Source organism: Rhizophagus irregularis, chromosome 13, assembly GCF_026210795.1.
Source record: "Rhizophagus irregularis chromosome 13, complete sequence".
NCBI lineage: Eukaryota > Fungi > Glomeromycota > Glomeromycetes > Glomerales > Glomeraceae > Rhizophagus > Rhizophagus irregularis.
The window spans coordinates 4,562,826-4,588,879 of NC_089441.1; the positions used below are offsets into that span (position 1 = coordinate 4,562,826).

A 26,054-nucleotide genomic window follows, 5' to 3' on the forward strand; every position below is an offset into this window, starting at 1 on the left:
ATGATGACAAATGGTAAGATCTACATTAACACGTAAGAATTGTAACACAAGATCTAGTTTTTCGCTCCATTGTACGTAATTAGTTATATTTTCGGCGAAGTTTATATCGAAGAATAGTTAATTCTTCAGCCTGAATGTAAAACTGTACTTTTAGTCATTGGCTAACTTGAATTGAATATAAATATTCACTTTATTTATGATTATATTTAATTAAAACACGTTAACAAAATAAGCTTCCTTATAAAGTTCTTTCCTTCAAATTAAATTCCAAAAAATTGATCCATATTACCAATAGTTGTTTCAATTGGAGCATAATTTTTTGCATTACCGGCAGACAACTTACCAACTTCAAATACATTCCAGTTACCATCATAACCATTTTTTGCAGCAACACACATTATAACAGCTTGTGAAGAAGCAGCAGATTGTATAGTATAAGAACATAATTGTATATCAGGTTTTGAAGGATCAAACATTTTAAATGATGGATTTGGAAAATGGCCTATATTTGGTGCATTCCATGAACTTAAAATAAAATATAATTTTGTTACAGTTTGTGGTAATGATGCTAAATTTGCCGTTATACGATGATGTCCTAAGGATCGAGAATAAGAATTAAATTTTTTTTTTAAAAAAAAAATAAAATAAAATAAAATATAGATAAAATAAAATATACGCACCTCTTCTGTTGCTGTGATCCATAACATCACCGGAATGTGCCATATTAGGAATATCATGGAAACTTGTTGATTGATAATCGAAGCGACGCCAAAGTTGACCAGCATTATTTCCTGTACCCGTATAAAGCATACAAGTACCATCTAGATAATCACATCCAGTTGCAGGATAACCCCAAAATAAATCGAAAGTTAAAGCATTAATGGATAATTCTTTCGATATAGAGTATAATAATACAATAAGTTGTATGTGACTTTCTGCTACTATGTTGTATTCTGATAATTGAATTTGAACTCTTCCTTGATTTGTGTAAGTCTAGAATATAATAAGGTGGAATTCTTAGAAAATTTTATTTTTTTAAAATGTTTAAAAGAACTTCCAAACTTACTTGTAGCTCAACGCCTTTATGAATTAATTTTTGTTTATTAGTTTCAACTTTAGTTTGAGCTTTAATAGCTTCTTTTAGAGCTCCAACGCTTCTAATATGTTCTAGCCTAAATTTCAATTTTGTACCATTCAATAATACTACATAAAAGTCTCCTGTAGTAGCATTACCATGTCCATCAACTTCACCATTTCGTGCTGGATTTATTTGTGAATGTGATTGTGAAATGTTATCTACGTCAATTCTAAATGATGCTTTTTCCCATGCTACATTTAAATCCTTAATTTCCTTTGCCTCAAGATTCATTTTACATTCTGGACATTGTTTTACTACAGTTTGTTTGTTTCCTGTCTTAGCATTTATATGGTTTATTACACACTTTTGATCCAAAAATGAAGAAAAAGATTAGACCTTAGTGTGAATTATGCTTAAGAAGGTATAACAAATCAAACTTACCTTTAAACAAAAACTAGAAATATGGTTGCACCTTTGACTAATGGTATCAGTTGGAAATTCTCGTGATAATTTATCAACTTTACAATTTGAACACTTCATGTTTTTTTGAAAAAGATAATAATAAAAATATTGTTTAGTTTTTTTGAAAATTAGAAGCCGCGTTCAAAGGAGTTCATTTACGAAAAAAAACTCAGGCTGGGAATCTTTTATAGCCTACTAAATCAGGTTATTTAACAGGGCAATAAATGGTCAATGTTTATACAATTTCGGTATTTTGTGTCATAAAATATGCTTTTCAAAAAAAAAAGGATTTTAACCTTATAAATAGGGTTCATACGGATGTTGAAGTAAAATCTATCGTGACACGATACCTTATTTTTATTGTTACGAATATCATCAGTATATCAGTATATCAATAAGAATTTCCGTTTATTATTTTACTTATTACACATTACAAAAATCGAACTGCTATAATATGAAGTGTTCTCAGTGCAAAGGTGATAAACTCTCTAAGGAGTTTCCACCAACGACGGTTACAGAACGTTGTAATCATATTCCTTCTTATTGCCTAAGAGTAAGTCTCAAGATTTATATTTAATTTTATTTCCTAAAACACAATTCTTTCTTTCCTACTAATTACTTTCAATCATTTCTACAACAATAATAAATAGTGTTTGGTAAAAAATTTAGATTTAACAAATACAAATAATCAAAAATCTCGTAAATGTCCCGAATGTCCGGAGAAAATAACTGCAGAGGAATTAAAGTTATTAACATTAGCATGGGATAAGGCGCCATTTAAAATTGATGTAGATAGCATTGGAAAAGTAAAACTAACACAAAATACTAATGCAGCGGATGGAAATATTAAGGGAGAAATTTATGTTGTATTATTAAATGGGCAAAAGTGTACTTTTCAATACAATCAAATTAAAAATATTCCTGTATTAAGACAAGAAATTAGAAAAAAATTAAATGTTGATGAAGGTAAACAAAAATTAATTTTTAATGGTGCTGAATTGCAGGTAATTTATAAAATTATTTATTTGATGTGAGATGCAAATTGTTTTCAATTAATTTAAATTCATTTCATTATAAATTTCAGGATCGAAAAGCTGGAGGTGTGCCTAATACATTACAGGATCTTAATATTGGACCAGGAAGTCATATTCAATTGATTGTTGTACTTTATAATATTACACGTGCAGAATCCATTAAGAATTTAACCTTTGATTTATTTTGGGGTTATCCCGCAAATGGAACTCAAGATTATTTGGATGGAACTTGTTTACTTTACGTGGGGTAAATATTAGAATTTTTTTTTAAAAAAAACAAAATGAACTCTCCCTTGAATTAATTTTGTTTTATTATTTTAGTGAAGTATTTTTTAGAAAATATGATTATGCATCAGTATTTTATCCATCATTTCCACATATGAAACATTCAGGCGATTTGATGGATAATGCAAATAAAAGAGGTCACCAACGTATCACGGCGAAATTAGATCAATTACCAGCTGAAGTAACCCAATTATATTTCGTTTTGAGTTCGTTTAAATCTCCTACTATCGGTCATTTTAAAACTCCTAGTTTTAAGTTGATAGATGAAACTCAACCTGATAAACCTTTATGTTCTTATCAATTAGAACAAGCTGCTGAATCTCAAGCTGTAATTATGTGTTGTGTATCAAGAGTTGGACAAGGAATGTGGCAGGTCATTCAGATTGGTAAATTAAGTAGGGGTAATGCCGAAGATTATGACCCAATTGAATATAGTATTGGTCAATGTGCTTTATTTGGGTAGATTACATAAGTTATGTGAAGATTGCTTATCTAATAGAAATATTTATAGCGAATTTTATGAATTTAACTGCTATTGTGTATGATTTTTCTTATAGTGATGTATCTTTCACTAAAGAATAAACTTGTTTATTAAATAAAAGAATTTTTTTGCATTATATTTTATATTTAGTTCATTTGTTTCGTCTCATTGAGATGCCATTTGTTTTATATTGGTATCACCTGATCTGCTTCTTCATAATATAAATTTGAGAGAATTTTATTTGTAGTAGCAGATATTAATAATTTATATACGAAATAAAAAATGTGCTGTACATTGCCAATTTTTTGTAAATATAGCATTAAGTTTTCATCAATTTGGCATCTAGTATTGATTCAAATTCCTTTATTATTATCAGATTTCACTATGAAATCAATTTTGTTATATAATTCTTTACTTATAATCCAATTGAATTTTTTTTTTAATAAATCGTGAAATTTTTCATTCATATTCTTATTTTTATTTGAATTTAATATAATTCATATAACTTCTCTTAAATACTGCTATAAGTATTCTAAAATTTATTATACATAAAAACTTTATATAAAATTCCACATTTTTGAAATACATTAAAAATAATTTTAGAATTATTAAAATGTATTTATATTTTATCTATATTTAAGAATAAATCAAATATTTTTTTTAATTAAATTCATTTCAATTGTATAAATATATATATTAGTAATCTATAAATTAGAATTTTATTAGTATATATAAATTGTATTTTAATTAGTAAGAAGAGTTTAAGGATAATTTTTAATTTTTTATAATTGTATTGTGAAGTTTTAATTATATTAATATAGAAACATTATATTATAAATATAGAAACATTATATTCCTTATATTGTACAATATGTACAATATCTCAGTTCCGAATTAAAGTACCTCCTGTCACGGCTACCAGGATTGTTAAAAATTTAGCCTACATTATGCTACAAATGTTAATACAGTAAATTATCAACCCCTGAAAAATTCCACCTAATAATTTAGTAATTTGAACCCTTGAAAATTTTGCTGCGCAACGTTTACAAACATTCTATTTCCTAACACTTTAAATAAAATAGATACTGATTATTTGAATTAAAATAATTTAAGGTTTATTATATCCGACAAAAAAAAATTATTTCTTTTTCAAGACCACGTCCAAGGAATTTAAATAACGCTCGCTGGCGAGACGACTTCCACACTACCATCATCGTCATCATTGTTCAACTTAGTTACTCCCAAAAAGGTTTTAAAAAGACTTTAGGAATAAACAAAATTTTAATATTTAGGACAAGTAAAAACCTATTATTTACACGCCTCTACTCAACAAAAAAATACATTTAACCTTGTTCATTAAAAAACGAAAAATTTGATCACGAAACTTCAAATTAAATATGAATAAAAGCGGACTTAAACGTACACCAAGTTTAGGAACCATTCCTAGTTTCGGCAGTCTTTCCATTTCTTCAATAGAATCACCAAAACCAACGAGTTCAAATGCTCTCAATCGACCTGCACAAGCATCACAATCATTGTATCCGTTATGTTTAGATTTATTAGAACGACTTTATTGTGTGGAAGGGTTTGAAAAATATTTGATTCAAGGACAGAACAATATGCCAAATAATTCTTCAATAGTGGGTACTCCCACTACAGAAAATGGTCCAAATAATATAATTCGTAATGATCCTGTTACTCTCTTATGGCAAACCTTTCGTTTAGGACATCCACTCTGCGTGCTTTTCAATGCTTTAAAACCTCAAAAAGAAGCGATAATAGAGGAAACAAAACCTGGTACTAGTGAAATCAAAACCAGTCAAAAGAATGTATTTCACTTTTTGATGGGCTGTCGAGAAGAATTGAAGTTAGAACCAGGGCAAATGTTTACAATTTCACAGTTGTATAAGGATGATACGAATGGCTTCGTCAAAGTATGTTATTAATTTAATTTATTATCTGAGGGGAATAGTTTTTACTCTTATGGTTATAATTTAATTTTAAAAATTATTATAGCTTAATTGTTCTCTAAATTCTTTTTGACTATAAATTTTTGTAGGTAATTGACACGGTCAAACTTGTTACTGACAAAATTGAAGAAAAAGGTTTTCTCGAATTGTCTCGCAGACAACTTTTACGAAACTCAGATCCCATGAAACCCACTGATAATCGTGCTAAGGTTGTGCATGAATTATTGGAAACCGAAAGAAAATATGTGCAAGATATGGAAGTTTTACAGGTAAAATAATTTAGCATATAAAAACAATTTATTCTTATTTATGTTAAAAAAAAATTTTTTTTTCTAGCATTTTGCACGTGAACTTCAAATTCAAGAAATTGTTAGCGCGGATACTATTCATTTGCTTTTCGCAAACCTTAACCAACTTGTAGATTTTCAACGTCGTTTCCTTATCGGTGTAGAAGCCATTGCCAGTCAACCACCAGCAGAACAAAGATTTGGAAATCTTTTTGTGCAAATGGTTGTCCATTAGCTATAAGAATTAAAGTTATTTATTTTTTTTTTTATTTTTCAATTTTAATACTAAATAGTAAAATTTTGTTATAATAATAATCATATTTAGGAGGAAAACTTTGCCGTATACGAACCATTCTGTGCAAATTATCAGTCTGCGTCAGAATTAGTCATCCAAGAAACACCCAATTTGCAGGTATAAATTATATTTCGGTTTCATTTTTTCTTTTTTTAAAAAAAAAAAATTTAAATATTTAATTAATGATTTTTTTTATCAATTTAGAAATTGGCTAACATAGTTGAACCAACGTACGTATTACCATCATTATTAATTAAGCCCATTCAGCGCATTTGTAAATATCCATTATTATTACAGGTAAATGACCATATAAGTATATTAAAAATAATTTTGCTATATAAAGTTTATTTATAAATTTGTACATGATCAATTCTAGGAATTATTAAAATATTCTGATAAGGATGAAACACCTTATTATGATGAAATTGAACGAGGTCTTAAAGCTATTAAACGTGTGGCTGATCGAGTTAATGAAACACGACGAAAACAAGAAAATGAAGCTGTTGTAAAAGATCTAGAACGTAGAGTTGAAGACTGGAAGGGGCATAAAATTTCTCAATTTGGCAACTTATTACTCGAAGATGTGTTTATTATGTCAAAGGAAGATTCTGAGCGAGAATATCATGTGTATTTATTTGAAAAAATCCTGCTTTGTTGTAAAGAGACTAATACTAAAAAACCTCAAAGCAAACCTAGTCCACTGATTAAGGGTTCTAACAGAAAGCAAAAAAGAGCCAGTTTACAACTTAAAGGAAGAATTTTTATACATAATATAACGGCTGTTGTAAACAATAGTCGGGCTGGATGTAAGTCGCATTAATTTGTTTAAATATGAAAATTTTTATGGTATAAAATTATTTACATTTTTTTTTTTTTCATCAGTATGGTCTTTGAAAGTATTCTGGAGAGGAGATACAGAAATGGAATCTTTCTCACTTAAGTGTCGTAATGAAGAACAACTTAATCAATGGCAATCCACATTAGAAAAACTGCTCGCGGATTTCAAAAACCGACATAAAGATGAGTCGGTGAAACCTGTTACTAAACGTACTCAGGTTTCTAATACTCAATTGGCATCTTTACAGAATCTTGACGTATATTCTCGTCGCGACGATGATGCTGCTTCGTTTATTGATGAGGATGAGGATGAGGATGATTATGAAGAAGAAGAATTGGAAGACGATTGGGAAGATAATAAAGTCAAAAGTCGATCACTGCCTTATGGACAATATCCTAAAACTGGCTATAATGGAAGAAATAGACCACGAACTGAAGATGCTCCACCACCTTATAACTGGTCTCCTCCATTACCACCAAGCGTCCCTAGTGTCCCACCTCAACATCGATCTCTTACGAATATATCATCCTTATCGCGTAATGGAACTCCTACTAGTCCATCCAATTCCATACATCAAGGAGAAAATGCAAGCTATTTTCCCAATTCTCCTCCGCCGTCTTATCCAGTTTCTCCAGCTCAATCTGTCCGTAGTAGTGCTAGTCATTCCAACTTAAAGGGTACATGGCAAAGACAAAGTATCGAGCCTCTTACAGATACAATTACCAGATTTATGATGGGAAATGATGATGATTACGTAGAAGTTCAACCACCGCAACGTGCGACTACTGGTCAAACCTATCAAATTAATAATGGATCTTCACCAGCATTACAACAAACATCAGCATCGAATTATAATCGTTTACGGTCGGCAAGTAGTCCAAATATTCAATCAATTAAAGAACAATGGGAAGAGTTGGAATCTCTTCCTACTAATGACAATGTCCAAAGAAATAATGGAATTCAATCATCAGAAACACATCAACGACATAGTGGATCAAGTACTTCATCACAAACATCAAATACAGGTAATGGTTTGTCATCACCGCCTAACGGTTTAGCAAATGGTCATCAATATTCAAGGTCCAACTTTTCAACTACAATGAAAATCAAAGTAAATTATGCTGAAGATATTTTTGTAATTGTTGTTCCTCAAAACATTGAATATAAAGAATTATGTGATCGTGTTGAACGAAAGATACGTTTATGTACTACTCAACGCGACGAAAGTATTCCTCTACGTATTAAGTATCAAGATGAAGATGGTGATCATATCACAATCAATTCCGATGAAGATGTTTTAATGGCTTTTGAAGGCAGGCTAGCTGCTGGAGGAAATTTTGTTAATCTTTATGTTAGCTAAAAAATATATATATATATATATATATTTATTTATTTATGGGGAATATGTTATTTAGGATATTATAAAATTGTTTATAAGCTGTAAGAAATGAAAAGAAAGTTAACCCAAAGACTTTAAGAAAACTCAGAGATGGTGGTTACCTAATAGGGAATAATATATGTTTGGACTAATAGAATTAAGATAATGATCGCCTGAAATGAGCTTCAAGAGTTCCTAAATTTTTTATTATTTCCTTTTTTGGTGTTTATTTATAGTCTATTCTTATAACAATATTATTCAACAAAAGAAAAAAAAATGACATCCTCTTTTCCTCCTTATATTCAAAATCTTAATTTTAATTCATTTATTTCACATTACTTTCCTTTCCTTTTTTTTTAAAAAAAAAACTATTTATTTCAATATGTTGAAATATAAAAAATTTGGGAAATTCATCATTTAGGCATTTTAAGAAATCATTTATCAATTATATATACACATAACATAATATATATACATATTTTTATTGTTCATAACCAAAAAAAATTTTTTTTGTAATAAATTAAATAAATTAAAAAATATATTTTATTATTTTTATTTGAGAAATTCGCTCAATTGCATAGTTTTATTATACAGTAAAAAAAAGCACAGTACATATTTTCTTTATTTGTAATTTTTATATATTTTATTTTATTTTATTTTTCTTTTTAAAAGACCAAAAAAAAGAGATAAATGTACTTATATTTATAAATTTTTTTTTAGATAGTGAAATATATTAATATAAACAATAAACAAATTATATATTTTATTCCTAAAAAATTGATATATTTGCAGTTACATAATTTTAATACAAAAAGCTATATAAAATAAAATAATTACATGAATAAAATATTGACAATACATTCAACCAACTAAAACAATAGAATGATATATTAAAGCCTAGCCTTATTTTGAATACTTGTAATCTCATCATATAATAAAGTAGTAATAAAATCTGAATAATCTTTTCCGGTAATTTGACTAGCTAAATATCTTTTAGCTAATGGATATTTACTTGCACCAAAACGTTGTGGACCTAATTGTTTCTCTAATTTTGCAACTTCTTCATTAAGTAATTTAAGTAAATATTCTCCTGTAACATTTTTACCATCAGAAGTACGAGAACCATGATGAGCCCATTGCCATAATTGTGAACGTGAAATTTCTGCTGTTGCCGCATCTTCCATAAGATTATGGATTGGTACACAACCAAGTCCACGTAACCATGATTCAATATAAGTTAATCCAACTGAAATATTACTACGAATTCCATTTTCGGTAATACTTCCTGGTACATTTGTATTCAATAAATCCAAAGCACTAATATTAACATCTTCACGACGTACAAAAATTTGATTTGGAGTTTTTAAATTTTCATTAAAAACTTCCAAAGCAATCGTTACAAGATCTGGATGTGCAACCCAAGTACCATCATGTCCAGCTTTTACTTCACGTAATTTATCAGCTCGAACTTTATCTAATGCAACCTGATTTGCCTTTGGATCATTCTTAATTGGAATTTGGGCAGCCATTCCTCCCATAGCATGTACACCACGTCTATGACATGTTTTAATTAATAATCGAACATATGCATCCATAAATGGAACAGTCATGGTTACATCGCTACGATCTGGAAGTGTAAAGTTAGGGTTGCTACGGAATTTTTTGATTAAAGAAAAGATATAATCCCACCGTCCACAATTAAGACCAGATGAATGTTCACGAAGTTCATAAATAATTTCATCCATCTCAAATGCGGCAAGGATGGTTTCTATCAAAACGGTAGCACGAATAGTACCACGAGGAAGGCCAATAAGATCTTGGGCAACGCAAAATATGTCATTCCAAAGTCTTCAAATATAAAAAAAAAAAGGAATTAAATAATTTGTACATATATTTATGAACATCATGATCTTTGGTCTTATTTACCTCGCTTCTAAGTGAGATTCCATTTTTGGCAAATAGAAATAAGGTCCGATACCCACTTCAATAGATTTTTTGGCATTGTGAAAGAAATACAAAGCAAAATCAAAAATTGATGCGGAAGCAGGTTCACCATCAATTAATATATGCTTTTCCTCCAAATGCCATCCACGGGGACTATCAATTTTTTTTTTTAAAAAAAAAAAATTTATTATTAAAATTTAAATATTACACTTTACATTTGTAGATAATTCGAAAATAATTTTACCGAACAATCAATGTAGCAATTTTACCATCAGCACGTAACGAATAATTTTTATTGTTTCCGGGGTTAGTATAAGTAATTGTTCTTCGGATGGCATCACGCAAGTTTAATTGTCCATCAATATTATTCTCCCATGTGGGAGCATTGGAATCTATAAATGATTGGCAAAATCAAATTAACAGATCATTTGTATGAGATATTATTTTTAATTGGTTAATAATCAATAAAAAACTATCTTGTAAAAGATTTACCCTCAAAATCGGCCATATAAGTGTAAGCGTTACTATTTAAAGCATTAATAACCATCTTTCTATCAACTGGTCCAGTAATTTCAACGCGTCTATCGACTAGACCAGGAGCAGGATAAGCACCACGCCAGGTATCATCCTCTCTAATATGAGCAGTTTGTGGTAAAAAATCAGGAAGAACACCACGGTCTAATTCTTGCTGACGAAGAATTCGACGTTGAAGTAATGACTTCCTAGTAGAATTAAAAGCTCTATGAAGTTTTGCAAGGAACTCCAAAGCTTCTGCATTAATTATTTCAGCTTGAGCTTCACTCACAGGTGCGAGAACAGTAACACCGGGAACAGACTTATAAGACATATCTTTAGAATAAGAAAATTTAAAATTAAAACAAAAAAAAACGTTGTGAAAACAATCGATTTGAAAAAAAATTTAAGATTATGCTTTCGGAAAATTTCGGACACGTAAATAATCTTGTCATACTCATAACGTTAATAACGAACGTAAAATAAATGCAGTTAACACGAATTAAGTAACAGTGAGAAAACTCTAATATTAACGCTTAACTTATTTAGAAGCGCTATATTGTATTATTTATAATATTACAAATAATTATTGAGTAACGTGATCAAAACTGTGGCTCAAAACAATTAAAAACAATTATAATTATAAAAATTTTTTTTTTGAATAATTAAAAAAAAAAAATTTCGCGCCAAAGTATGAGATTTATTTTATTATTATTAACTATTAAATCTAATCTAACTTTATATTTCTAAATATAAGATAATCACAATCATGGATGACTCATCTTCCCTCTTATTTTTTCTTTTCACTATCATGAATTTTATCTAATTTATTTTTACTATTATCTAATTTTTTAATGTAAGATTCTAATCCAATACCCGAAAATACCAATGCAACGGCAAACCATTGTCCAATGCTCAAATGATGATCGAACCAGAATATTGATATTAACATGGTAAACAATTTTCTAGTTACAGTTATAGTGACTACAACCAATGAACCAAAATTTTGTAAGGTGAAAAAAATAAAACATTGTCCTACTGCTCCACAAAGAGAAAACAATAAAATATCTTTAATTACTTCGGGATATTTACCGCAGAATTCAATTGCATTATTCAGTTCAGGATAGTTAAGTAATAAATAAGAGAATGTAAATGCTCCACTAAATAAATTCATAAAAAACATCATTTGTAATCCCGTTATTTTGAATTTATGAAAAATTTGATCTTGAGTAGAATTTGTTATACCATCAATTAACAAATTCGTTGATAATAACATTATACCGTATAATGAATTTGATGCCATTGTCTTCTTTTTTTCACTTATAGGTTGTAATAACATGAAAGCGCTTACTCCAACCGTAACTAAAAAGACCACAATATATTTATAAAATGGAAATTTCTTTCTATATAATATTACATTCATCATCATAACTGGTACCAATTTACATGATTTACCTAGAATAATTGTTGGATAATCTATGTGTTTTAAACTTTCATATCCAAAAGGTGGTCCAATCGTACCAACAAATGCAACTTGAATCAAACTCTTAATTAATGATAAATTAATATTTTCTATTATGGTTTTTCCAGTAATTGTTAAACAAGAAAATGCTACTGTTGATGCTAATAATGATTGTATCATATTCAAAAATATGAAATATCGAAATCTACCATCTTTTTTTTCCCCGTATGGTGTTGTTGATATTCTTTCTTGTAATACTCCCCATGTTAAGAAACACGCATATATTCCTATAACACTAATTCCGATCTTAAATAATGTCATTGTGATTCGTTTTTTTTTTCAAAAAAATAAAACAAATAAATAAATAAATAACTAAAATTTTATTTAAATATTTTCAAATTTCAAATTTGAGAGATGAAAGAAATAACAACACATACTAAATTTCGAAACTGTTATGAGCGGAAATAAAAAACCAAAAATTTGTTTACAATCATTTTAACTATTTTTTCGTGTCGCATTTTTATTGGATGATGAAAAAAAATAAACTGAGCCGCCGATAATCTGGAAAAACAAATTTACCGCATCAAATCAAATTCAAAGAACTCGGCTGTCTTTATACCCATTTACATAATTATTACTAAATTGTTATTCATTTTGAAATGAAAAATTCAGAAGTACATACAGTAATTACGATATGCTTTGCTGATTATCCTGGGTTTAACAAATTAAATATTCGTTAGGATTGAATTAACCTAAAAAGGGTTATTATACTCGATATAACTCCTCCGGTTTGTGTATTAATCGAATTTAATACATAGTACCTACTATAATATTTACAATCAAAGAAATCTAACCACTAAATTCTCTTAATTTTGTTACCTAATCTACCAATTATGATAATTTAGTGTTTTTTTCTTTGGGAGTCTCTTTTAACTAGATATCCTAATTTTTTATTAAAAATAAATCTGAAAATTTAAATTCGATTAATCAGAGATTCACATTTATTTAGGCAATAAAGAATTATTTAATATACATTTCCAAGAACAATTTAATCTAACTTGTGAACTACATAAATTTAAACTAAATAATCTACACAAACCATAAATATTATAAATACTACTTTTTAATACCTAAATCACTCATGATAATTTTAAGAGCTTTAACAAATTTAAATACTTCGGAAAAATTATTATACATAGGAGTTGGTGCAACTCTAATAGTATCATCACGTTCATCAATGACTATCCCATAACTCATTAGTTCTCTAGAAACTTTATCTCGTACATTCTTATCAAGAAATTTTAATGAAAGTTGACACCCTCTCTGATGCGGATCACGGGGCGAAATTATTTTAAATCCTAATCCATTTACCTGCTTATCCAATAGATATTCTAAGTATCCAGTTAATAAAATGGATTTTGCACGTAAATGTACCATACTTGTTTTAGAAAATAGTTCTAAACTTGCAATTAACGATACCATATTCAATACTGACGGATTAGATACTTGAAAACCTCCTGCTCCAGGAATTGGTTTAAATTCTTCGTAAAAAAAAGAAAAGGACTTCAAATTAATACAAAGTATCAAAATAAATAAATTGAGCCAAATTGTTCCTCCATTACTTACGTTGATCCACTTGAAATCTTGTCCCTCTGTCCGATCCCCACCATCCTGCAAATCTGTAATGAAGTACATACACTGTTCAGATACAAGTTTCAATGTGTGTAATTATAAATAATTTTGTATATAGTTGATATGTACCTTGGACGATTGAAATCATTAGCATGTCTTTCGTGGAGAAATATACCAGCAATACCGCCAGGCCCAGAATTCAAATACTTGTAAGAACACCACGCTGCAAAATCAACTCCCCATTTATGAAGTTTAAGGACAACATTACCAACGGCATGAGATAAATCGAGTCCTACAATGCATCCCTACGAAGATTATATGAAAAAAAGTTGAGTACGATTTACAATAAAAAAAACTTTTTAAACATTCCAGGAGTTTAATACAGACCTTCTTTTGAGCAGCTTCAGTGATCTTTTTAATTTTAAAGAATTGTCCGGTATAATAATGAACTCCACTAAATAATACCAAAGAAATAGTATGACCTTCTTTTTCAATAATCTTGAGAATATTATCAAGTGGAACAACGTTTTCTCCTTCAGGTGGTGTCACTTTGATCAACTCTTTAGCAGGATCTAATCCATGAAATCTAATTTGAGATTCCACAGCGTACTTAAAATATCAATGTAAAATTTAATTTTTCTATTTTTTTAAAAAAAATATTCATATATAAAATAATATATATATATACGAATACTAACAAGATCCGATGGAAAAGCCATTGGCTCAATTAAAATCTTTTTTCGGTTCTTTTTTGTAGTTGGTGTATAAAATGATGCCATAAGTAAATGTAAATTCGAAGTAAGAGTATTCATAACAGCAACCTCAATAGGTTTAGCACCTAAAGATACATAATTTAAATTATATCATCATGTATAAAAATTTATGAGAAGAATAAATAATTTAATTACCAACAATCTCTGCCATTTTATCTATGACATTATCTTCAATGGATATCCATGGTCGTTTATGTTTATGCTTAAAATGACCAACAACACCTCTTTAAACGTTTTAAAAAACGAAATTTAATAAATCTTTTAAAACAAAGATTAAAATTTATAATACAACATATAAAAACTGATATATACGATGAAGCCCATACGTCAAGTTCTTGATTAACCAAGTCTCTTGTACGTCTTGGCATTAATCCAAGTGAATTACCACAAAAATAAACTGAATCATCCTCAGGACTCAATGCCTCTTTAATAAGGGAATTAAATAAAAATTCAAAAAATTTTGGTTAAACTTATTTTAAACTACAATTCCATTAATTTAATTAAATGAACAACTTGAAAGAGCGTTTAAAGACAGCCATTTCCATTTTTATAACTTACCAACACCATCACTAACAATATCACGAGCTTTAGGGATAGTAAATTCGTATCTCAAATATTTTAATTTATCATTTTCATCAAGATATTTAGCAAAATCATTACTTAAAGGATCAACTTTTCCTCTATTAGCAAGTTTTTCTAAGAATTCTTTAACATCTTTTACACCATGTTTAATTTTTTGATATTTAATTTCATCACTAAGATCATCTGTAAATTCTTTAAGATGTGGTGCAAGTATACCGAACATTACAATTTAATTTTTTTCTTCTTTAAAAGCTTCAAGAAAAGAACAAAAAAAATTGCCCCCTTTTTTTTTGCTTTTCGCAGTTAATTAAAAAGGATCTACAATTTAATTATAGAATTATAGGAAATATTTTATTTACTATACAAGGTTATTAAAATAAGTTAGGATAAGGGTGGTTCTGTGAGGTTGGAGAAATCCCTTATCATTCATATTGGCGGATTTGTGACAATTAAGTTTAAGTGGTTTTTAAATATAGAATTTCGGATGATCCGTTTTGTAATATCCTGATAATTGATCATATGATCAATTGTCTTGTGTAATGAGCTCATATGGTTATGACAATTACCCCAGCTGGTTAATTGCCCAAAGAATCCTCTGAAATAGAAATTAATGTTACATTTTCACGTTATGAGGATTTGTTTGATTGTCCATCAGTTCATGAAACATTTTTAATTCATTTGATGGAATAATCTCAAAATCCAAATACAAAAGATTATATAATTGTTTTTGCAGATGTAATAAAAGATATACAGTATTAAATAAAAATTTAGCTGGTTTAAATTATAAATATTACATAATATAATATAAATATTGAATATTAAAATCAATAACTTACTTCCTGCATTCTGCTAGTTAACTAGGAAATGCTGAAATATCTCGTTAACTGAAATTACGTTGATTCCGGCCAGAATTAAGATCTACAAATCACATTCTTCAGTGGTCGCACAAACTTCCCGAGTTACAGTACCCATTTTCCAGACATACTGAACACTCTTACTTGAAAGAACAAGCTTTGTAAATTAATCTTTGGAGCATTTCCCAATCTTTTAAACCTTTTACTTTGAAAGTCGTTGACTTATTGGGTTTTCACTTTACCAATTGATTTTTTTCCTTTAGAGTTGCTTTTTCTAATGAAAATATAAACTGGCAAAATCATCAGCGACATAACCCTTCGCTCCTTCATCAATAGGTGGTCAATAATTCGCTTGCTGATTAATTTGGCTTGTTGTAATAACCACCACCAATCTCATTAGTGGGCTTCCGCTTTTTAATCTTTCGACTTCTCACTGAGACGAAGCGAAAGAACTAACTCGGTTTGAAGCTGGTCTAGTTCATCGGTTAACTTTATTCATTTGCTCCACCTTGCAGATTTCTCTTGTAAATTATAAATCTTTTCACGTTAGTTTTAGAGTTTTCATCGCAGGAATTTCTATTAACTCTGTTTATTCTTGATATTATCTCCTTTGAATGGTTTCTTTTTCCATTAACATCAACAACTTATTCTAACAAAATATTCTTAAATCTTTCTTTAGCTCGATTTTTCTCATTAATCATAATACTTTAAAATGAAAATACTTATTAAGTAAATTGATTTTATGTTTTCTATTTCAATATGAAATGATAAATTTATATCAACGATATCAACGGAGGAAGTATCCCTAAAAGATGATAATATTCCCGAAGCCTAGGCGAAAAACTAGTTCAAAATCAAACAACAAAGGCAATTATATTATTCAACCGTAGCATTTTTTCTAAAAAGTCACAAGTATACTGCTAATCTATCAGGTTTATAACATCAGAAAAATTCGGATAAAAAAAAAAAGAAAGGATTTTCATATTTTTCATAAATGAAATTACCCATTAGGAAATTATTTTAAATGGGAAATTACAATGTACTTTATCAAAATTCCATTTTAAGCCAAATAAAAAAGTTGATCGTCTCATCTGACCAAAATATTATTTGTTTTAGTATATAAAAACGCACTGAGAAAGTTTTTCATTTACAGTTATTGTTACTGTGAAACCTATTTGTCACGCTAATGCATATTTCTTATACATATGAAAGTCATACGAGTTGTTGTTAAAGCGTGATAATTAATGCAGTGATATGTAATCGTCTAAGTTATAAAAGGACTTTAAATTCGCTTTTCCGTTTATCTCTCCGCTCTTACAGCGTGTAATGAAAGATAATTAATGATTATCGTATTTTTGATATAATTGAATCCGCTAGTAATGAATAATTTATATAATTAAGGAAATTAAAGAAATTAAAGAGAAATAAAAAGCAACCCTTGAGAATTTTTTTAAACAAGTATTAAACGTCCTCCACCTTTGGATTGTAATTAATGTCTGACTATCAAAGCTTTTATCCTCCTCCGAAACAACAATATGGCGGTTATCCAATACAAGAACAACCGCAACGAATTCAAAGTTATCCGCCAGCATTACCAAGCGCACATTTTTTTAACCCTAACCAAGAAATTCAATTTGCAGCTGAGCAAGATATTTATAAGCAAAATCATTACAAAAGGACTAAACGTGTAAAACTCTTGGAAGGAAATTTTGTTATAGAATGTCCTGTGCCTTCAAAACTCTTATCGATTGTTCCTGAACAAGATGACAAAGAATTCACTCATATGAGATATACTGCTTGTACTTGTGACCCTGACAACTTTCGAGAAAATAAATACACACTTCGTCAAGTACTTTATGAAAAAAGTAGGCAAACCGAATTGTTCATTGCGATTACTATGTATAACGTAAGTATCCATAATGAGATCCAGCATAAATGCTGCGCCACTGTTCTTGGTACGCAAAAAATGAATGTATGCTGTTTCAGTCAATTTTTTTTTATTTGTGTATAGGAAAATGAAGTTCTTTTCGCTCGTACATTTCATAGTGTTGTAAAAAACATAGTTCATCTTTGTTCTCGTGATCGATCACGTATATGGGGTAAAGATGGATGGAAAAAAGTCGTAGTATGTATAATATCTGATGGTCGAAAAGAGATCGATCAACATGTTTTGGCTTATTTGGCTGTTATCGGCGTCTATCAGGACGGTATAGCCAAAAATAAAGTTAATGACAAAGATGTTACTGCTCATATTTATGAATATACAACCCAAATTTCAATTAATCCTGAGATTCAAGTAAAGGATGCTGATGAAGGAATCGTTCCAATTCAAGTGATCTTCTGTCTTAAAGAGAAGCAAGCGAAAAAGATTAATTCTCATCGTTGGTTCTTTAACGCTTTTGGTCCTATACTTAATCCAAACGTTTGTGTCCTTCTTGATGCTGGCACCAAACCTGGTAGTAATTCCATTTATCACTTGTGGAAAGCTTTTGATCTCAATGTAAACATAGCGGGAGCTTGTGGTGAAATCGTTGCTATGAAAGGTAAAGGTAGTGTAAATTTGATGAATCCCATAGTAGCTGCTCAAAACTATGAATATAAAATGTCAAATATTTTGGATAAACCCCTCGAATCCATCTTTGGATACATAACTGTATTACCTGGTGCTTTTTCCGCTTATCGCTACACCGCTTTACAAAATGATCATAATGGAAAAGGTCCATTGGCTTCTTATTTTTTGGGCGAATTCCAACGAGGTCGTGATGCCGATATTTTCACTGCAAATATGTATCTCGCTGAGGATCGTATTCTTTGTTTTGAATTAGTGGTAAAACGTAATAATTCTTGGGTATTGCATTATGTAAAATCTTCTTATGCTGAAACTGATGTACCTGACACCATTCACGAATTTATTTCACAAAGACGACGTTGGTTGAATGGATCTTTCTTTACTGGTGTTTATGCTATTTGTCATACTTTTTCCATTTGGAGGAGTAATCACAACTTTCTTCGTAAGATATTTTTACATATTGAAATGGTTTATCAAGCTATCAGTCTAATTTTTTCTTGGTTTGCTTTGGTAATTTTATATTAAAACTATTATTATTCATTTCGCAATATTTTATTAACATTTATAGTTTATCTTTAGGGTAATTTCTTTTTGACTTTTTATATTCTTAGTAAATCACTCACGCAACCTGATGTCGCTGAAGGTCATTGGGATGTAAAAACTGGTAAAACTATATTCGGAATATTACAATACGTTTATTTGACAATACTACTTGTCCAACTTCTCCTTGCTATGGGTAATCGACCTCGAGAGTATTTATTTATTTTTTTTTATTATATCTTTTTTTTTTAATAATGTGTACCGTATTATTTAATTTAACAATCAATTACACTTTAATTATTACAGTTCAAGATGGACATATATTTTTTCAATAACATTCTACGCGGGACTTATGATATATTTATTGCTGGCAACTGGCTGGATTACTTACAAAGGAGTTTCTCAAGAGATAATAGGAAAACATTTTAGCATAAATAGCTTTATTAACACAAAAACAACCCTTTGGAATATTTTTCTTTCTATTGCTTCAACTTATGGAATATACATTATAGCCAGTCTCTTGTTCCTTGAACCATGGCATTTGTTATCAAGTTCAGTGCAATATTTGTTGTTAATTCCGTTCTATATTAACGTATTGCATGTTTATGCCTTCTGTAATATACACGATGTTAGGTAATTATTTTTTGATGTCGGGTTTTCTTTATTTAAAGAAAATAATAATATTAATGATAACAATTACACTTATATATCATGATAGTTGGGGTACTAGAGACGACACTTCAATGGAACATGATTTGGGTGTGATAAAAACCACAGAAAAAGGAGAAGTTGAATTAGAGATTTCAGTTGAACAAGAGGATATTAACACGGCGTATGAAGAAGCAAAAATCAAATTAATGCGTCATACAGAAGTTAAACGTCAATTGAAACCTGATAAATATAAATCTTTTCGTACACGCATTGTATTTTTCTGGCTTTTTTCTAATGCTATTTTAGCTATTGGAATTATAAATGGAGATGAATCACTAAATATTATACCCTTGTCTTCACAAGAACGTTACAATTATTACATGCTAGCTGTGTTTTGGTCTATGACTGGATTATCTGTTTTCAGATTTATTGGTAGTTGTATGTTTTTATTGTTTAGATTGTTTACTGATTAGATAAATAATTTATATGTTTTAATAAGAATTGTAAGGATTTTAAAATTCGTATAAAAGTTTAAATGCCAATTGACTTGAGATTTAATTTAAATTGATCATATGCAAATTAGCAAATATGATATTAAGTAAAAAATTGTTTTCAAACTGTCACATTCAATTACATTTTATTATGAAATTAGATTTCAATTACTAGTAAGAATATATATAGTATAAAAAAATTTTTTAAAAAATATATAATATAAAACATTATATTTTTAATTTTTAAAATTAATGTAAAAAATTAATAGTTATATAGATTTTAATTATATTTTTACATAACAAATAAACTTTATACCAGATTTTATTTTCTAATAACATTTAATTTTAATGAAAATTAATATTCAAATTCTATATAAAGTTATTTAAATTAATAAAATTAATAGATTTAATACTAAAAATTTAAACTTAAAAATGTAAATTTTTATAGTAATTTTATTTTAAAATTAATTAATATAATAGTTTTATAAAATATTTTTTTTAAAGGCAAATTTATTCTTCATTCTGAATGAAATTTAATATTCTTTACCTCCCTTCCAAGTTATAAATTGTTAAAAATGTCAAAAATAGTATTTATAATTTTTCTTAAATTGAAGTATTAAGTAAATTTATTAAGTAGGCAAAATTACTTATAAATTATAGTTATACAAAACTTATATTAAGTTTTATTTAAAAAAAAAATTCTTTTATCAAAAATTATATTATTTCTTTTTGGAAATAATTGGTAAATAATTGGTATAACATCATTTTTATATATTAAAGTATTCTTATAATATGTAACAAGTATACTAATTATATTATATTTCTATAATAATATGTGATAAATTATGCCAATTATATTATTTTTTACAAAATTTTTTCTTTCAAAAAATAAACTTCAATAAATATATTTATATCTTTAAAATTATATATATAGAAAATAACTACATTTAACTAAAAGGAAAATTTCCTTCTCCTAATATTTATTAGAATTAGGGATTAGAATTAGAGTTAGTTTAGGATTAATTAAAAGTTAAATTTATTTATTACAATGTATTACATTCTTATGATTTTCATTTTGTTAATTAATCTGAAAACTTAAAAAGTTTTATTATTAAAAATCCTATTTGTCATTTTTATTTATTATAAGAAAAATTTTCCTCTAATTAAAATTAAAAATTTTTATATGTATTTTTATTTACTTTGCAAGTTTATTTAGAATGATAAAGGATTTTTGATATAAAATTTAAATACATTTTTTGTAAAAATACATTTATATATATTTGCATTTTTATAATATATGATAAAATTGAATGCCAAAAATTTTAATAATAATTAGAATTAAATTACTAAAATTTCAAAACTATTAAATTTACTATTATTAAATTTCAAATGATTGCTAAAATTCCAAATTATTGCCAAAATTATAAACTATTACTGAAATTTCATTGAAACTTAAAATTAAATTCCAAATTTATCAACTGTATAGTAAAAGTATTTCAGTTCTTAGAATATAATAATTGTTAAAATCCTAAATTTCAAATTTGTCAAAATTTTAAACTATTGCTGAAAATCCAAAATTGATGTCAAAATTTCAAAATTTGATTTGAAATTTTAGTTAAAAAGTTTTAACATTTGCCATAGTTAAAATATTTTGGTATTTAACTCTAATGTGTGATAAATTATAATGATTATATATAATTTAAAATGCATTTTTAAAATAATTAACAAAATAATTAATATTATTTTTGTTTACTTTGCAAGTTTATTTAGAATAACAAAGGGTTTTTACTGTAAAATTTAACTTAAATGCATTTTTTTGTAAAATATACTATTACAATACTTTAAGTAATATAATCAATATAATTTGCTATATATTATAGGAATATTATATTAAATTCAGAAGACTTGCTGTGAATGAAAGATAAATTTTTTCTTTTTTAAAATTTTTTAGTAAATTAAATTAATAATAAATAAAATAAAAATAAATATTAAAAAATCATTATTTAAAAATTTATATTGACTTGCATTATAGTAATTTTAATCAGAATTATGAAAACTTTGCTAAAATTAAAGTTTATAAAATAGTTGTTTAATTTTATAAAAATTATTAAAAATAAAAAATGGTTATATAATAAAATTTTTTTTATACTTAATAAAAAGAAAATTATTTATAGATCACACTATATTATCTATTTATTTTTTTTAGAAATATTTAAGAAATTCAGTTTTTTTTAATATATAAAATTATATTTATCATTAATACTTGTCATTGCATATAATTTTATAATACCAGTTAAATACCAGTTAAATATTTTTTTAGCCAGATTTTACTAAAATAATTCATATAATTTATAAATTCTGATTTATAATTAACTAGAATTATAATTAACTAATAATAATAACATAATACTAATATAATCTGATTTTATAAATCAATTCCTTTAAATAAAGTTAATAATATAAAATTAAAATCCAATTACTAAATGAAATTTTATTATAAAGGTTTTGCACTATAATATAATGTAATATCCATAATTCAAATTTTTATATTTTAAACAGTAACATAAATAAAAAATAAAAAAAAAATAATGTATTAATATTACTTTAACTATTTCAAAATAACTAATGTTAAATTTAACAACTATCAGATTTTTCATATTTTACATCTCATGCATTTAGAAGACTAATATAATGTCAATCCTTTTAATATAATTTTTACCATTTATTAATTGATTATACGAAAAAAAAATTTTTTCTGTATAACACGCTCTCTAATTACAGAATGGCTACGCAATAGTTAAAAAAAATGTCCTCGAGGTAAATCTAACTAAATAGGTAAAGTCATTAAATTATTCTAAGAGACCAAAATTAGAAAAAGTGATACAAGTTATCCAATTGACCTAAATTTGGTAATGATTATATATATAATAAATTTCGAGTCGGAGTAATAAAATGTTACACTATATGCTATATTAGATTTCTAAAACCTATTTCTGCCATTGCTGCAATAACGGGGCCAAGAAATTTCAATATTTCCGGTATTTCCGGTCTAAAAAAATGTCATTTTGTATGAAAGGGCTTATAACTTTTAACCGAATCTAATCAAATCAATATAAAAGTACAATAAAAAAATAGTACAATGAACAAATCTTTTTTTTTAAAAAACAATAGAAATTTTTTATCCATTATCTTTGTGATTCATTCTATAAATTACTTTATTTATAATCTCTTTTTTATATCGAATACTAAATTGAGTGATTGAGTAAAGTCAAACATCCTGACTATCCATTGTATCATACTAGTTGTCAGTACAGTATCCGCAGTAGATTAAAAATTAATAAAATTCATTTTTAAAAAATCAAAATTTACATTAAATACTTTATAAATTCAAAATTCATTTTTTAATAAAAAGAAATTTATGAAAAAAATATACAAGTATCATATAATCAGCATCATCATCTGCTTCACACATAACAATACTTATTTAAAGAAAAAAAAATAATACAAGCAAAAATAAAGGAAAATAATAAATAACACCAAAAAAAAAAATAAAATAAAATAAAATATAATAAAAATAAGTATAAGGGTAAGAATAAAAAAAATAAACTAATAAAATATAATGTATAGAAAATTTTAAAAAACAAACCCCCAATAGTAATAATAAAAATTCAAGACTAATATATACAAATTGAAGATGCTGAACCATTTCGCCTTTTCACAATATTGTTAAGAAAAAATAAAATATCAAAAAAAAAAAAAAGTTATTCACTTGTTTTCCCTCTAAAATTTTAATATTTTGGAGCTTTAAAAGAAAGAGGACGTGTACTTTGCGGTGGCGGTCGAATCGCAATTGCATCGTCTTTTGCGGTTGGGTCACCACCAACACTAACACTCTCTGAATATCTTTGTTGTCCGTAAGGATGGACATGGTTCATCACATCATCTACTCCCGTCGTAGAAACTGCAATCCTTTTATCCTGTTGCTGCGATGAAATTTGATGTGAAATATTTTGATCAATTGCAAAAATTACTTGTTGGATTCCCACATGTCCATTGTCACTATGTCCTTGTTTCATCACATCATTCCCAATCGGACCTCCAATAGATGTTGCTACCATATTATTTACACCACTATTACTATTATTATTATTATTACTATTATTATTAATTCCGATATCAGCTTCATTCAGTGGTTCATAAACTTCATCAAATCCAGTTAATTCCATCTTTTCTCTTACAGCAGCGACCCAGTCTTGATTATCCTGATTTTTCAAGAAATCCACCAACTTTGAAAATTCTTCAACCAAAATTCTTTCCAATTTGGCTCCGCTCAACTCCTTAGTCATCAATAATACACCTTTACCTAATAATTCACATAATATGCTTAAACGCCATGCACAATTCAATCGATGTTTTCCGACTTCTTTACCACCCGTTTGTTCTTTAATATGAAGAGTAACAGTTGGATCTATAAATGAAGAATAAGTTGGAAAAGTGATTGGAGATGGATCTGTTGAAGAAGGTGAAGACGTATGATTTTTTTTATTAGGAGAACTTGTTTGATCTGAATGAATATTTTGTGCAACTTCTTCTTTGTAAGCATTATATGTGGTAAATAGTTTATACAACTCTAAATTAGAGAAAACTTTTGAAGAAATGCCATCAATACGGGATGTAGGTGGTGATTGGAGGAGGTGACATAAAAGATTCAAACGCGGGGATGATGATAAATTTGACGAGTTATTTGGAGGCCTAATACCGGAATAACTTTCTTTAATGGAGGATATTAACGCTTTTGACTCTTCAAGTCTTTGGAGAAGCATAACTTTTGTAATTCCCGTGAAAAGCTTTTTAACAGCTTCACAACCTAAATGAAAAGGATCGATTCGTTAATAAAAGCCTTTTTGAGATATCTTAACTTATCTTATATTTCTTTAAAAAAATTAACTTACTCAATGGAGGAGCTTTATGCTTATCCGTTGAACGTCTTTTATTAGATGACGTGTTCGGTGTTACGCAATGATCTTCATCGGAAGGACTGTCGCTGTTACGTTTTCTTTTAGTGGCAGGCGGTCTCCAAATTTCAGTTTCCGTCTGTGGTTCTTCAACGATTTCATCTTTCTCTAATTCATCCATCATATCTTCATCTTCATCTTGTTGATTATGAGGATGAGGATGATGATGATGAGGAGGATGATGATGATGATGAGGGACAGATGTCAAAGGAGGTTTGAATACATGAATTTCAGAAACATTATTCATCATATTGTTAGATCCATTAGTTAAATAATCATTATTGTAATGAGATGAAGGAAAGAATTGATTACGTTGATCTTCAAATTCAACGGTGTATTCGCGAGTATTAGCACTATTACTAGAAACAAGGTGTGTAAACGTAATCTTATTCGAGAATAAAAGTCCCCTTAATCCCACCTCATCAAGCACAGCTTTTACTATGCATAATAAACTAGCTAGCTTTAATGGAGATTCTTTACTTTTTTCTTTTAATACTTCTATAAGTCTAAGAGTTTGAGAGTCGCTAAGAATGTCAGCGATTGTAGGTTGTAAAAGTACAGAAGGGGAAGTAGAATTTCTACCAGCTTCTAAGGAAGCATTTTGAAAAGGACGTTTATTATTTTCACAAGACGCGAATTCAACAACACAAGATTGTCCTTTGAACTCAAACGCAACTGATTTTTTATTACCAAACACGCTTTCGGGGAAATAGGGCTTGCCTAACACGTATCTTATAACATTTAGAATACTCGCTAGCGAATAAGCTGACACAAATGATTTCTCTCGTAATATTTCAGCTGCTTTTAAAAGTTGTACGTCCGTTACGACGTCGGCTATAGTCGGACGCACGTTTAATGGTGAGGAAGAAGTAGTGGTTGTGTTTGTATATTCTCGCATATTTTTTGGTTTACTATTATTA

At 27.8% G+C, this 26,054-nt stretch overlaps 8 protein-coding genes across 8 annotated transcripts; 3 read left to right on the forward strand and 5 right to left on the reverse strand.

The window, feature by feature from the left end:
• Window positions 1-152: 152 nt before the first annotated feature.
• Window positions 153-1,811, reverse strand: OCT59_005614 (uncharacterized protein). Its single transcript, XM_025322624.2, has 4 exons — window positions 1,520-1,811; window positions 1,067-1,441; window positions 681-993; window positions 153-595 (listed from the first exon to the last, which is right to left on the reverse strand). The coding sequence occupies exons 1-4, from the start codon at window positions 1,616-1,618 to the stop codon at window positions 261-263; spliced, it is 1,122 nt and encodes a 373-aa protein (XP_025165828.1). The 5' UTR covers window positions 1,619-1,811; the 3' UTR covers window positions 153-260.
• Window positions 1,812-1,928: 117 nt separating this feature from the next.
• Window positions 1,929-4,068, forward strand: OCT59_005615 (uncharacterized protein). The gene is made up of 4 exons (XM_025322625.2): window positions 1,929-2,093; window positions 2,191-2,544; window positions 2,625-2,821; window positions 2,896-4,068. Exons 1-4 carry the CDS (start codon window positions 1,995-1,997, stop codon window positions 3,320-3,322), a joined length of 1,077 nt encoding a protein of 358 aa, XP_025165829.1. The 5' UTR covers window positions 1,929-1,994; the 3' UTR covers window positions 3,323-4,068.
• Window positions 4,069-4,737: 669 nt separating this feature from the next.
• Window positions 4,738-8,879, forward strand: OCT59_005616 (uncharacterized protein; the record flags this gene model as incomplete). Its single annotated transcript, XM_025312041.2, has 7 exons — window positions 4,738-5,274; window positions 5,400-5,579; window positions 5,647-5,820; window positions 5,923-6,009; window positions 6,097-6,189; window positions 6,269-6,698; window positions 6,775-8,879. The coding sequence occupies 7 exons, from the start codon at window positions 4,738-4,740 to the stop codon at window positions 8,088-8,090; spliced, it is 2,817 nt and encodes a 938-aa protein (XP_025165830.1). The 3' UTR covers window positions 8,091-8,879.
• Window positions 8,838-10,938, reverse strand: OCT59_005617 (Malate synthase glyoxysomal). Its single transcript, XM_025322626.2, has 4 exons — window positions 10,545-10,938; window positions 10,297-10,444; window positions 10,035-10,205; window positions 8,838-9,956 (listed from the first exon to the last, which is right to left on the reverse strand). Exons 1-4 carry the CDS (start codon window positions 10,897-10,899, stop codon window positions 8,999-9,001), a joined length of 1,632 nt encoding a protein of 543 aa, XP_025165831.1. The 5' UTR covers window positions 10,900-10,938; the 3' UTR covers window positions 8,838-8,998.
• A 417-nt stretch (window positions 10,939-11,355) lies between these two features.
• On the reverse strand, window positions 11,356-12,348 carry OCT59_005618 (uncharacterized protein; the record flags this gene model as incomplete). Its single annotated transcript, XM_066138462.1, has 2 exons — window positions 11,356-11,927; window positions 12,021-12,348. The coding sequence occupies 2 exons, from the start codon at window positions 12,346-12,348 to the stop codon at window positions 11,356-11,358; spliced, it is 900 nt and encodes a 299-aa protein (XP_065997588.1).
• A 396-nt stretch (window positions 12,349-12,744) lies between these two features.
• Window positions 12,745-15,288, reverse strand: OCT59_005619 (uncharacterized protein). The gene is made up of 8 exons (XM_025322628.2): window positions 14,991-15,288; window positions 14,745-14,856; window positions 14,568-14,656; window positions 14,358-14,497; window positions 14,047-14,268; window positions 13,789-13,964; window positions 13,654-13,706; window positions 12,745-13,568 (listed from the first exon to the last, which is right to left on the reverse strand). Exons 1-8 carry the CDS (start codon window positions 15,235-15,237, stop codon window positions 13,144-13,146), a joined length of 1,464 nt encoding a protein of 487 aa, XP_025165833.1. The 5' UTR covers window positions 15,238-15,288; the 3' UTR covers window positions 12,745-13,143.
• A 2,072-nt stretch (window positions 15,289-17,360) lies between these two features.
• On the forward strand, window positions 17,361-20,101 carry OCT59_005620 (uncharacterized protein; the record flags this gene model as incomplete). The annotated part of the gene is made up of 5 exons (XM_025329859.2): window positions 17,361-17,774; window positions 17,880-18,947; window positions 19,017-19,189; window positions 19,284-19,610; window positions 19,696-20,101. The coding sequence occupies 5 exons, from the start codon at window positions 17,361-17,363 to the stop codon at window positions 20,099-20,101; spliced, it is 2,388 nt and encodes a 795-aa protein (XP_025165834.1).
• Window positions 20,102-23,907: 3,806 nt separating this feature from the next.
• On the reverse strand, window positions 23,908-26,032 carry OCT59_005621 (uncharacterized protein; the record flags this gene model as incomplete). Its single annotated transcript, XM_025322629.2, has 2 exons — window positions 23,908-24,986; window positions 25,072-26,032. The coding sequence occupies 2 exons, from the start codon at window positions 26,030-26,032 to the stop codon at window positions 23,908-23,910; spliced, it is 2,040 nt and encodes a 679-aa protein (XP_025165835.1).
• Between the last annotated feature and the right edge of the window lie 22 nt (window positions 26,033-26,054).